Here is a 12,531-nt window from a genome sequence, read left to right as displayed (position 1 = left end):
TTTGCAAGATAAACATAAAAAAAAAAAATCACTCCTATTAACAAATTGCTATTATTTTGTTTGCAAGATAAGTCGTAAGCAATATTTTGCCCTAGATTTACCCTAATTTCTCTGCTTAATTTTACTATATTAACCCTATTTAATTTAAACAAAATGTTAATTGTTATGGAAATCTCCTATTGTTATGCAAAGCATCTCTTATTACTTCTCTTATTACTCAAAGTTAACCCGTAAGCAATATTTTGCCCTAGATTTACCCTAATTTCTTTGCTTAATTTTACTATATTAACACTATTTAATTTAAACAAAATGTTAATTGAAATCTCCTATTGTTATGCAAAGCAAAATAAACACATCGCAGTAACCCTAGATTTAACCTAATTTTTTCGCGTGACTTTACTATATTATCCTTAGATTTAATTTATGTAAAATGTCATCTCTTATTTCTAAAGGTTAACCTGTGACGAAGTATTAACCCTAGATTTAACCTAATTTTTTCGTGTGATTTTACTATATTAATCCTAGATTTAATTTATGCAAAATGTATATTAACCCTAGATTTAAGTAATGCAAAATGTCATCTCTTATTTCTAAAAGTTAACCCGTGACGCAGTATTAACCCTAGTTTTAACCTAATTTTTTCGCGTGACTTTACTATATTAACCCTAGATTTAATTTATGCAAAATGTCATCTCTTCTCTTATTTCTAAATGTTAACCCGTGTTGCAATATTAACCCTAGATTTAACCTAATTTTTTAGCGTGACTTTACTAAATTAACCCTAGATTTAATTTATGCAAAATGTCATCTCTAATTTTAACCTAATTTTTCCCTCCACACTTTTGCATTTAATGTTTATCTAAAATAAAATTATGTTCCTAATAATATGCTGTTTTTTTGGAAAGGAATAACCGTTAACCCATCTCGCTATACTTAACCTAATCTCTTACTTATAAATGATAATCCGTCTTGCTATACTTAACCAGGGACAGAGCCAGAAAAATTTATCGAGGGGGGTGAAAATATAAGACATGATAAATAAGATAAACAATAACAAATATCTACTACTAAATCTTGAGGTGTGGCGGTACTTGAAATTTTTAGAAATTGGAACTTTAGAATATAATTGTTCTTGAATGTATGATTTAGGGTATCTCTATCACCCCTAATTTCCCAAACGTTGTTGGCTTCTACTTAGAAATAGGAATAAAACAAAATAGACTGATCAATTCAATATGCTATATTTATTATTATAAAAAAATATGAGTGGATGGTAAGAAAAAAGAGAATATGAGTGGACCTTTAATTAAAAAAATAAAATTTAGTATAAGTGAACCAAGTGGATATGAAAGCATTGGTGGCGAACGGTTAATATGCACATGAGTCCTATAGGGGTCCTATATATTTCATGGGTGGCAGCTGCCCCTTTTCATTAGTACCTAGCTCAGTCCCTGTACTTAACCTATAATGTTACGTTACGGTATCAAGGACGATGTCATGGAAAATTATGTTATGATACAGTACCAACGTTTATGCTTCTTAATATTATGAAATACTATATGACAATCATGACATTCATCTAAACTATTTTGTTACCTATTACTGTCAATATTACCTTCTATATGACCCGTGCGTTAGCACGGGTCGATGGTCTAGTTCTAATAATCAACTTGCCAAAAAATAACTCTTCCTATCTCATGTGATAATGGAATGGGGCAATAGCTTCAGTAGTCTGCGACCATAAATTAAAAAGTCAATATGTCAGATTATGTTTTCGTTTCAGTTTATTTATTTATTTCTTTTTAAAATGAAATCGTCATACATGATGCCTTATAAGTACATATTTTCAATAATTCTTCACTTCTCTCTTGTCAAAATAAATAAATAAATAAATAGGTTCTGATGAAAGACTTTTAAACCTCATAAAAACAAAGTGAAAATAAAATTAATGATTTTTGGAAAAATTAAGGGTTCAATACACAATATTTGTAAACATTCATTAAATTGAAAATATATTTTTCCAATATTATTTAAAAGTAAAATATTAGGCTGTTCGAAGATTTTATCATTACATCCTTAATTTCTTTGGACAAGTTGTTGAAGTTCGTTTAACTCACTTGCAGTTTGCAAATGACACTCTCATTATTGGTGAAAAGAGTTGGCAAAATGTGTGTATTATGCGAGCAGTGGTGCTCTTGTTTGAGAATATTTCGGGTCTTAAGGTCAATTTCAATAAAAGCATGTTGACGGGTGTCAATATTTTTTATTCTTGGCTGTTAGAGGCGGCTTTGGTGATGAACTGTCGTAGGGGAACCATCCCTATTGTGTATTTGGGCCTGCCTATCGGAGGTGATTCTTAGAAATTTGCCTTGTGGAAACCTGTTGTTGATCGCATAGTCTCTCGCCTGTCGTCGTGGAATCATAAGTTTCTTTCTTTCGGCGGTCGTCTGGTACTTCTAAAAGTTGTTCTGCCATCTTTGCCGGTTTACTTTCTTTCCTATTTCAATGGCCCTGCAGGTATAATTTCTTCTATTGAATCTATTTTTAAATTTTTTTTTTGGTGGGGATGTGAGGATAATAGAAAAATAGCGTGGATAAATTGGGAGTCGATTTGTACTCCAAAGGAGGATGGAGGGTTGCGGGTTAGGAGGGTAGGTGCGTTTAATATATTTGTGTTGGGAAAGTGGTATTGGAGGATGTTTGTTGATAAAGAAGATTTGTGGTACCGAGTCTTGAAAGCTCGTTACGGTGAGGAGGGGGCGGTTGAAAGAGGGTGGCAGGCATTGTTCAGCCTAGTGGCGGTCATTGAGTAGGATTAGAGAAGGGATTGGTGAGGGTGTCAGGAGTTGGTTTGAAAATAACACTCGTAGGGTAGTCGGTGACGGAAAGGGTACTTTATTCTGGTATGATATTTTGGTGGGGGAAAACTTAAATTTCCCCGACCCTTTGCGTTGTCTGTGAATAAGGAGTGTTCAGTGGAGGGGATGGTGAGGATGTTGGGGGCAGTCGGAGGGTGGGAGCGGTTGTGGCATCGTCGTTTATTGGTTTGGGAGGAGGAGAATGTGAGGGAGTGCTATGTGTTACTACATAACATTGTTTTGCAGGAAAATGTCAATGATTCTTGAAGGTGGTTGTTAGACCCTATCCATGGCTATTCGGTGCGAGGAGCTTATCGCTTTCTCACTAACTCCAATGAGATGGTGGATAGGACTCTTGTCGACGACATTTGGCATAAGCATATTCCTTCAAAGGTGTCTCTGTTCGTGTCGCGCCTTCTTCGCGACAAACTTCCCACTAAGGACAATTTAGTGCGACGGCGTGTCCTTCATCACGATGGCGCGACGTCTGTGTCAGGATGTGGGAATTTGGAAACAGCAACACATTTGTTTTTAGCTTGTGACATATTCAGCTCTCTTTGGTCTCATGTTTGGCAATGGTTGGGTATTGCTTCGGTCTCTTCAGGTGATCTTTGTCAACATTTCATTCAGTTTACTAATATGGCGGGTTTGCCTAGATCCACACATTTGTACTTCAGAATCATTTGGTTTTTCTCTATTTGGGTTCTTTGGAAGGAAATGAGTGTATTCCAAAACACATTCTTCAACTCTAATTGCATAGGTTAAACTGAACTCTTTTTTATGGTTGAAATCAAAACAAGTGTTATTTAGCTACAGTTATCATGACTGGTGGCAACATCCCCTTCTTTGTATGAGTGTCCACTTGTAATCTTTTTTCTATGTTTTGATGTTTTGGTGGTGCTTTTCATTGTTTGGCATTTTGTTTTTGTAAATACTCTTGGCTGCCTTGTCTTTTGCACATCTTGTGCGGGGTAACTCACAGTTGTTAATATTATATATCATTTTAGTTTGTTTAAAAAAGATATTTTCAAGTTTTTTAATAAAAAAATAAGAAAAGGATTAACTTGTGCACATTTTAATAGATAAAAAGACTTAAATGAGAGTAAAATAAGATAGAGGACCAATGTGTTACAAATAAATAAGATAAAGGACATTTAGTGTAATTTTGCCTATTAATGAGATGGACATAGTGAGCCGTATAAGACCACCATCATGTGCTAATTGCTTCTGAACCCTAGCCTTACACGCCTTTCATAGGTTCGAATCTTCTTTTTGATTAACTAGACTCTAACCCGTGCGATGCACGGGTTTTTATAGAGTTTCATATATAAGTATCATTCAGCTGAAGTAATCAAAGATGAATATCAACACAATTAAAATGATAATTCATAGTGAACATTGTAATCAAAAGAAAATAATAGACAAAAGTTTGCACACCAAGAAAATAATAAATGAAACTGATATGTGGTTATAGAAAGGAAAAAAAAAAAAGAATAACGAAAAGAAGTTGTTATAAGAAAGGAAAAGAAATAAGAAAAGGAACTGCTATGTAGTAATTGGGAAAAATATAAAAGGAACTGCCAATAATAAAAAAGTAACTGCTATTTAAAAAGGAACTGCCAAGGTGTTAGTGGCTTAAAAAAATGCCTTACATATCTATTTTAGAAGCAACAATATTTCAAAAAAATGGTTGTGGCCTAGTGGTAAAAGTTACAAAGTGGTGGCATATGGTACCTGGTTCGATTCCTTGCAAACCCTTTTTTTCATAAAAACTAGACCATCGACCCGTGCTAACGCACGGGTCATTCAAAAGAAAAAATATAGCGCAAATATGAAAGTAAACATCTTACTTGAATCCGAAAAATAGTATAATTCAATTCATAAAATAAATTGTCAGAAACCTTTGTAATGTACCATATTAAACAATTTCCACGACATCGACCCTTGTCAATTTTTGTGTTTACTTCCTTGTCAATTTCTTATTCATATATTAAGAACTCTTGCAAGATACCATAATTTACTTGTGAGACATATTTTGTGTAAAATGATATTTGAAAGACTTCGAATTGAAAACAAAAATTATCAAAAGGTATAAGTTCAAAACCTTAAAAAGACATTTAGAAATTAATTGGAAAGAGAAATTTAATAAAGGGGCTATTAAAAAGTGATTAAATTGGTGAGAAAATATAATTATAAACCATATATTGTATAATGTTATGAAAGATCTAATGGAAGCTGCAACATAATTTTCGAAATCCTATATAGACTCTAAAATTGGAGGATTCCCAATCAATGTTGCTATATATCACCTAGAGTTAAGACAGAGTTAATATCATATATGGTCAGGAATTGAAAATGATACTGTGAATATAATTAAGAAATAAAAATTCATGTCATGGTCAAGTGAAGACAAAAATGAACCAACCTTCTAAGCTCAGCAAAGTAGATGCAGCTCCTCAATTGTTCCTCGCAATGATGAATTCTACAGAAAGGTTGCAATTGGTTGTTTCGTAGATAAATTATTTGCAGCCAAATAACCCTATAATGTAAGATGTAACAATTGTTGAAATTGAATCTATATGCAGAAAACTAACAAAGTAAAAAATGGTGAAACCCCCTAAATTGACAAAAAAAAAATCCAAATCTCAACAATTATTTATATGAACAATTATTTTGATTTGTGAAAGAAGCGTGGAAATAAAATGTAAGAATGTATAACATGGCAATCGAGAACGTTCTTCCAACAACCACCACCACAAAAACATCATTGTTGAGAAATAAAAATTACCATTGATGAAAAAAATTGAAACGCATAAACAAAAATCCTTGCATTTTATACATTGCCATTTAAAGATTCACATATTTAGTTTCATTATTGAAATAAAAAGGGTTAAGAAAATAGAATAGATATGAAATTAGGACCTTTTCATCCAGCAAGAGCATATGAAGGCTACCCTCTTCAGCAGGATTGTTTCGATCAGGAATACTCCACAGGTGAATGACTCTAGCCTTTAAAGCCAACTCAATCTTCCCACACTTGATTTCAGATTCAGTCATCTTTGGAGCAGCAACTGAAATAGCAAAATAAATATGCATGATTAGACTGCAGTGCTTTGAAATGTTAAACAATAATGTAGAATTTCCATAAGGAAGCATCTCCTTTCAACACATATAAGACATAGATAATTACCTCTCTTAGCCTTTTTGTATGGTGGGAGTAGAATAATCTGTTTTTAGTATGACAAAACTGTTACTAAAACACACATGTAGGCATTCAAGAATGTAATAGGATAAGAGACGATTTCAAGCCTAAATCTAAATTCTAAAACACACATTTGTAACGCAAAAAGGGCATGAGTGTTGAAAGTGAAAATCAATGAGGCATTCAATCAAACATATAAAAGTAGAAGAAACTAAAGCTAAAAAACTTAAACAAAAAGCTATTGAATATAAATAAATGCATAAAGAAGAAGGAAACAACTCACCCTTGATTAAGATTCGAGCCACTACATGCAATTACCACCGCAAAAACCATCACCGCGAGCTGTGACATGAAATCACCACCGCAATTGATGTTTCTAAAGCTGCAGCAAGCCTACAGTTTCATATTTTTTGAAGCCAAAATCTGTAATGAGCTGCAATTAACCAAAATCTGTAAATGGTTAAGCGTAAGTAATATAGACAATACCATTTTGAAGCTACTTCTATATAAACACACAAAAAAAACAGAAGAAGAGAAATGAAATTAGAACAAAACAATTATAGAATGGGTGAACAAACTAAAACAAAATTTTATCAGGAAAAAAAACATGAAGAAAGACAGAAGAAAAAAGAGATGAGAAAGTTTGTGCGACATCAACCTCCCTCTCACCTTCACTCTACTTCTTCTTCAAGCACTCCTTGTCCTTCACCTTCTTGCCCTACCCTTCTCTCTCCTTCATCCTGCAATACCATAAATTCACCATTTCAAATTTTAAATATGATCTTCCAAATGCATAAACAAACGAATATGTATCAGATCAATTGAAATTTCACACAAAATTTGAATGAAGCTAGGGTATAGAAAAAATATATTGAAATTACGCAGAATTGAATGATAATCTTACCGAATTGAGTCGATGATTGGATTCGTATTCGGATTCGAGTTCTTCTTCCTCTTCCGATTGATCTCTGAATAGATTATGCATTATCTGCTGCGGTGCCAGTTCCGGTGTTGTTTCTCTTCTCCCGATTGAATAGAAAAAATGTGTAGAGAGATGCATGATTGTTAGGTCCTGGGTTAGGGAAATCGAACAGAGGAATTGTGGGAGAGAGGAGGAAGAAGCTACGGATTTGAGAGAGAAGAAACTATGGTTTTGGAGAGAAAATGAAAGAGAGAGAGAGAGAGAGAGAGAGAGAGAGAGAGAGAGAGAGAGAGAGAGAGATAGGTGTAGTGAAACAAAGCTAGGCAGAAAAGGGTTGGAAAACGAAAACGTGTAGAAAAAGAAAACTAATAGGAGTAATAGGATTATTTGGTTTCTATTATGTTGTTTGCGGCTTTTTTTTCTCTTCTTTTGTTACTATAGCTGTTTCGTAATTAAGGTTAAGGTAAGGGTTAAAACTGGAATTTTATTCATTAGGGTTTAGGTTTAATTAGGGCTAAAATGTTGGCATGGGTTAACTTTTATATATAGACTAGACCATCGACCCGTGCTAACGCACGGGTCATTCAAAAGAAAAAATATAGCGCAAATATGAAAGTAAACATTTTACTTGAATCCAAAAAATAGTATAATTCAATTCATAAAATAAATTGTCAGAAACCTTTGTAATGTACCATATTAAACAATTTCCACGACATCGACCCTGTTACGGTATCATAACATATAAATTTAATGACATTTTACCCTACAGCTGCCATTCTATTCTTGATTTCATTGTCGGTGTCATAAATGTACAATTGAGCAAACTTTGGGTCATTTCCTTCCATTGGCAGCAAACTACCGATTCGATGATAGTTTTCGCCATTCAAAACAAACGTCGGAGGAGTGTTCCCACTATTCATAGAGCTGTCAATCTTGCCACCCATTGATGTGAAGGCAAACATACTGTTAAAAGATCGAATATTTTCCATAAAGTACTTGCTTCTTCTATTGTCAGAGTAATACAAATCAGCAAGAGGTTCAGGCAATGATGGGTACGCAATTTTGATCCTCCCTTCCCTGCAACACATAGAGAATTCTGGCACTATTGGCTTGCAATCCTTGCGAGTCCTTTCTCCATACCACATGTGTGATCCACAATCTTTGCATATACAATCTGGTTGCCCAAAATCCTCGTAACTTACACTTTCAACAGAATCTAAAAATAACGTGAGTATCATCAATTGTATATATTGTAACAATGTCTCGGATGAAAGCAAACATATTTATATTTAAATTACAAATAATGGTACCTGATCGAATAGACGAAAATATTTCCAACAACATATCAGTGCAATTCTGATGCACAATGTCAGTGCTGATGTCTGTTCAAATACAACAGCTATATACGTTAAGAAATCATATTTGGACCAATATAATTTTACGATGAAAATTCATATTCATCCAATACGATATTAGCAACACAGTATAAATATAAAGTTGCAGGGACAAAAAGCAACATTACCTGAATTTGGTGGGATATCTTCGTCTTCCTGATTTTGAAGGCATTTTTCAACTATTGATTCTTCATTAGTAGATGTGACAGACGACAAAATTGTGTATGTGGCTTGAAAAAGATGGTTCTGGTTTACACTTACATCATCATCCAAATGAATCACTGAATCAAATGAAATAAACAAATTTGAGAGGGTTGTAATGTTCTTTTCAGCTTAATTGTTTTTCTTATAACTTTCAGTTTTTGTAAAGAAACAAAGTGTTCTACCAACTGAGATATAAGAAATCCAAACAAAGCAGCATATGTATATCAACTAAGATAGTAAAATTTATGCAGAAAAGTCTCAACTATTACTTGAGCATCTAATGCACTATTTGTTTAGTCTTAGTTCCTAATATATCTTTCACTATTTGAGCATCTAATGCACTACTTGGGCTGGCTGTTCATTTTCAATATATTCTTCCCTGTTTCCATGTACGAAATCTCTCTAATATATCTTTTCTTTCTTTCTTCTTTCTGTACTGAGTAAATATATTTCCTATGTATTTGGAGAAAAAAGTACTGTAATACAAACTTGTTAGATAGTAATTTAACACTAATTTAAATCATTTAGAGCAACTGCATAGTGTGCAAAACTGACATACACCTGGTATATTAAAATTTAGTTTTTGGTCAAATAGGTGTGTGTGCTTCTATTTTAATCTAAATAGAATAGCATAGAAACCAAGTGTGTTCATTGCTAGTTTACCTTCATTGTCTGGTATATCAGAATCCTCGCGGTTTTCATCGCATGTGCCATCGAAAGATCCAACAGAATGGTCGTGAGACACATGTGTGGCATTTGCTAAAACATGTCCACTGGTTCCAAGGATTTCATTGGTCTGGCTGTTAGAACCGCGCCTATTCGGCACTTCTGCAAAGAAACATCCATGTTTTAGCAAAATTAGGTGAAACAATATAATACCCCAAATTTTTTAACAAATGACATGATAGTATACAGGAGCTCAATCTAATAAATTAAGTTGCCGAGAAAACACTCATAGAATATGTGTAAGTTTGAACAATCATATTAGAATATGTGTTAAGCTCATTTACATTGTATTCGAAGGGATTCGTAAGCCTAGCTCTGAGTTTCAAGTTGCAAATATTAGAATATATGCTAGAATAACCATTAGTAAATGTGATCAATTGAAACCAACATTCCTGCTGAATCAACATGCCACACACCAGAGATTAAAACGAACCAAAACAGCCGCAAATATTCTAAAGAAAATATATAGATATCAAATAAGAAAAAAGATACTACATGCCAATCATAAAACCTTCACTCCAACTCCACCAAAATCAGTATACTTCAAAAAACAGTCCAATGTCAGATCTGGAAGGAAAAAAAAAATCAGCAAAGGCACTTCTGCAATCAACAAAAGAGGCAGCAACAACTAAAGCAAAACCAAACCAACAATAAACAGATAAAAACAGAAAATTCCAAGATAATGTCCAACTTATCAATACAAAATAGGATTTCATCACATTTAAAAATAAGGAATAAGTTGGGAAACCCCTTAAATTGACAAAAAAAAAACATCCAAATCTCAACAATTATTTATATGAACAATTATTTTGATTTGTGAAAGAAGCGTGGAAATAAAATGTAAGAATGTATAACATGGCAATCGAGAACGTTCTTCCAACAACCACCACCGCAAAAACATAATTGTTGAGAAATAAAAATTACCATTGATGAAAAAAATTGAAACGCATAAACAAAAATCCTTGCATTTTATACATTGCCATTTAAAGATTCACATATTTAGTTTCATTATTGAAATAAAAAGGGTTAAGAAAATAGAACAGATATGAAATTAGGACCTTTTCATCCAGCAAGAGCATATGAAGGCTACCCTCTTCAGCATGATTGTTTCGATCAGGAATACTCCACAGGTGAATGACTCTAGCCTTTAAAGCCAACTCAATCTTCCCACACTTGATTTTAGATTCAGTCATCTTTGGAGCAGCAACTGAAATAGCAAAATAAATATGCATGATTAGACTGCATTGCTTTGAAATGTTAAACAATGATGTAGAATTTCCATAAGGAAGCATATCCTTTCAACACATATAAGACATAGATACTTACCTCTCTTAGCCTTTTTGTATGGTGGGAGTAGAATAATCTGTTTTTAGTATGACAAAACTGTTACTAAAACACACATGTAGGCATTCAAGAATGTAATAGGATAAGAGACGATTTCAAGCCTAAATCAAAATTCTAAAACACACATTTGTAACGCAAAAAGGGCAAGAGTGTTGAAAGTGAAAATCAATGAGGCATTCAATCAAACATGTAAAAGTAGAAGAAACTAAAGCTAAAAAACTTAAACAAAAAGCGATTGAATATAAATAAATGCATAAAGAAGAAGGAAACAACTCACCCTTGATTAAGATTCGAGCCATTACATGCAATTACCACCGCAAAAACCATCACCGCGAGCTGTGACATGAAATCACCACCGCAATTGATGTTTCTAAAGCTGCAGCAAGCCTACAGTTTCATATTTTTTGAAGCCAAAATCTGTAATGAGCTGCAATTAACCAAAATCTGTAAATGGTTAAGCGTAAGTAATATAGACAATACCATTTTGAAGCTACTTCTATATAAACACACAAAAAAAACAGAAGAGGAGAAATGAAATTAGAACAAAACAATTATAGAATGGGTGAACAAACTAAAACAAAATTTTATCAGGAAAAAAACATGAAGAAAGATAGAAGAAAAAAGAGATGAGAAAGTTTGTGCGACATCAACCTCCCTCTCACCTTCATTCTCTACTTCTTCTTCAAGCACTCCTTGTCCTTCACCTTCTTGCCCTACCCTTCTCTCTCCTTCATCCTGCAATACTATAAATTCACCATTTCAAATTTCAAATATGATCTTCCAAATGCATAAACAAACGAATATGTATCAGATCAATTGAAATTTCACACAAAATTTGAATGAAGCTAGGGTATAGAAAAAATATATTGAAATTACGCAGAATTGAATGATAATCTTACCGAATTGAGTCGATGATTGGATTCGTATTCGGATTCGAGTTCTTCTTCCTCTTCCGATTGATCTCTGAATAGATTATGCATCATCTGCTGCGGTGCCAGTTCCGGTGTTGTTTCTCTTCTCCCGATTGAACAGAAAAAATGTGTAGAGAGAGATGCATGATTGTTAGGTCCTGGGTTAGGGAAATCGAACAGAGGCATTGTGGAAGAGAGGAGGAAGAAGCTACGGTTTTGAGAGAGAAGAAACTATGGTTTTGGAGAGAAAATGAAAGAGAGAGAGAGATAGGTGTAGTGAAACAAAGCTAGGCAGAAAAGAGTTGGAAAACGAAAACGCGTAGAAAAAGAAAACTAATAGGAGTAATAGGATTATTTGGTTTCTATTATGTTGTTTGCGGCTTTTTTTTCTCTTCTTTTGTTACTATAGCTGTTTCGTAATTAAGGTTGAGGTAAGGGTTAAAACTGGAATTTTATTCATTAGGGTTTAGGTTTAATTAGGGCTAAAATGTTGGCATGAGTTAACTTTTATATATAGATAGACGAAAACGCGTAGAAAAAGAAAACTGATAGGAGTAATAGGATTATTTGGTTTCTATTATGTTGTTTGCGGCTTTTTTTTCTCTTCTTTTGTTACTATAGCTGTTTCGTAATTAAGGTTGAGGTAAGGGTTAAAACTGGAATTTTATTCATTAGGGTTTAGGTTTAATTAGGGCTAAAATGTTGGCATGAGTTAACTTTTATATATAGATAGATTACGATATATTTGATTTGATTTTTGTTTTTTTCAAAACAAAAATTGTCAAAAAATAAATGAATTAATAGTGGTTAATTAAAGAAATGAGTGGTGATGATGATTAAAAGAGTGTTTAGTTAGTACCCATTGCCATAAAGTATGGAGGTCAAGGAAAGCGATTCGAATAGCAAAAAGATGATGAGGTAGGGGAACATGAGTGTTCCAAACAAAAGCATCCCGGAGAATAGTGGCGTA

At 33.5% G+C, this 12,531-nt stretch overlaps 1 protein-coding gene and 1 long non-coding RNA gene across 3 annotated transcripts; both read right to left on the bottom strand.

The window, feature by feature from the left end:
* Window positions 1-5,324: 5,324 nt before the first annotated feature.
* On the bottom strand, window positions 5,325-7,204 carry LOC146935350 (uncharacterized). 2 transcript variants are annotated; one of them, XR_015030196.1, is made up of 4 exons: window positions 6,965-7,204; window positions 6,344-6,800; window positions 5,781-6,085; window positions 5,325-5,397 (listed from the first exon to the last, which is right to left on the bottom strand). It is a non-coding gene; the product is annotated as an uncharacterized LOC146935350 (long non-coding RNA). The 2 variants fall into 2 exon arrangements; XR_015030195.1 differs by lacking the exon at window positions 5,325-5,397 and having other exon boundaries at window positions 5,680-6,085.
* Window positions 7,205-7,604: 400 nt separating this feature from the next.
* On the bottom strand, window positions 7,605-11,747 carry LOC146935349 (uncharacterized). The gene is made up of 8 exons (XM_085749037.1): window positions 11,550-11,747; window positions 11,302-11,385; window positions 10,633-10,669; window positions 10,397-10,513; window positions 9,244-9,408; window positions 8,505-8,657; window positions 8,293-8,364; window positions 7,605-8,198 (listed from the first exon to the last, which is right to left on the bottom strand). Exons 1-8 carry the CDS (start codon window positions 11,745-11,747, stop codon window positions 7,741-7,743), a joined length of 1,284 nt encoding a protein of 427 aa, XP_085605163.1. The 3' UTR covers window positions 7,605-7,740.
* Window positions 11,748-12,531: the final 784 nt, after the last annotated feature.

The sequence above is a fragment of the Medicago sativa genome, chromosome 3 (assembly GCF_051527215.1).
Source record: "Medicago sativa cultivar Bolivia chromosome 3, Bolivia_mono, whole genome shotgun sequence".
In the NCBI taxonomy this organism is placed as follows: Eukaryota; Viridiplantae; Streptophyta; class Magnoliopsida; order Fabales; family Fabaceae; genus Medicago; species Medicago sativa.
The sequence above is the reverse complement of the archived record's forward strand: the minus strand, read 5'-3'. Positions and strand labels throughout refer to the sequence as shown.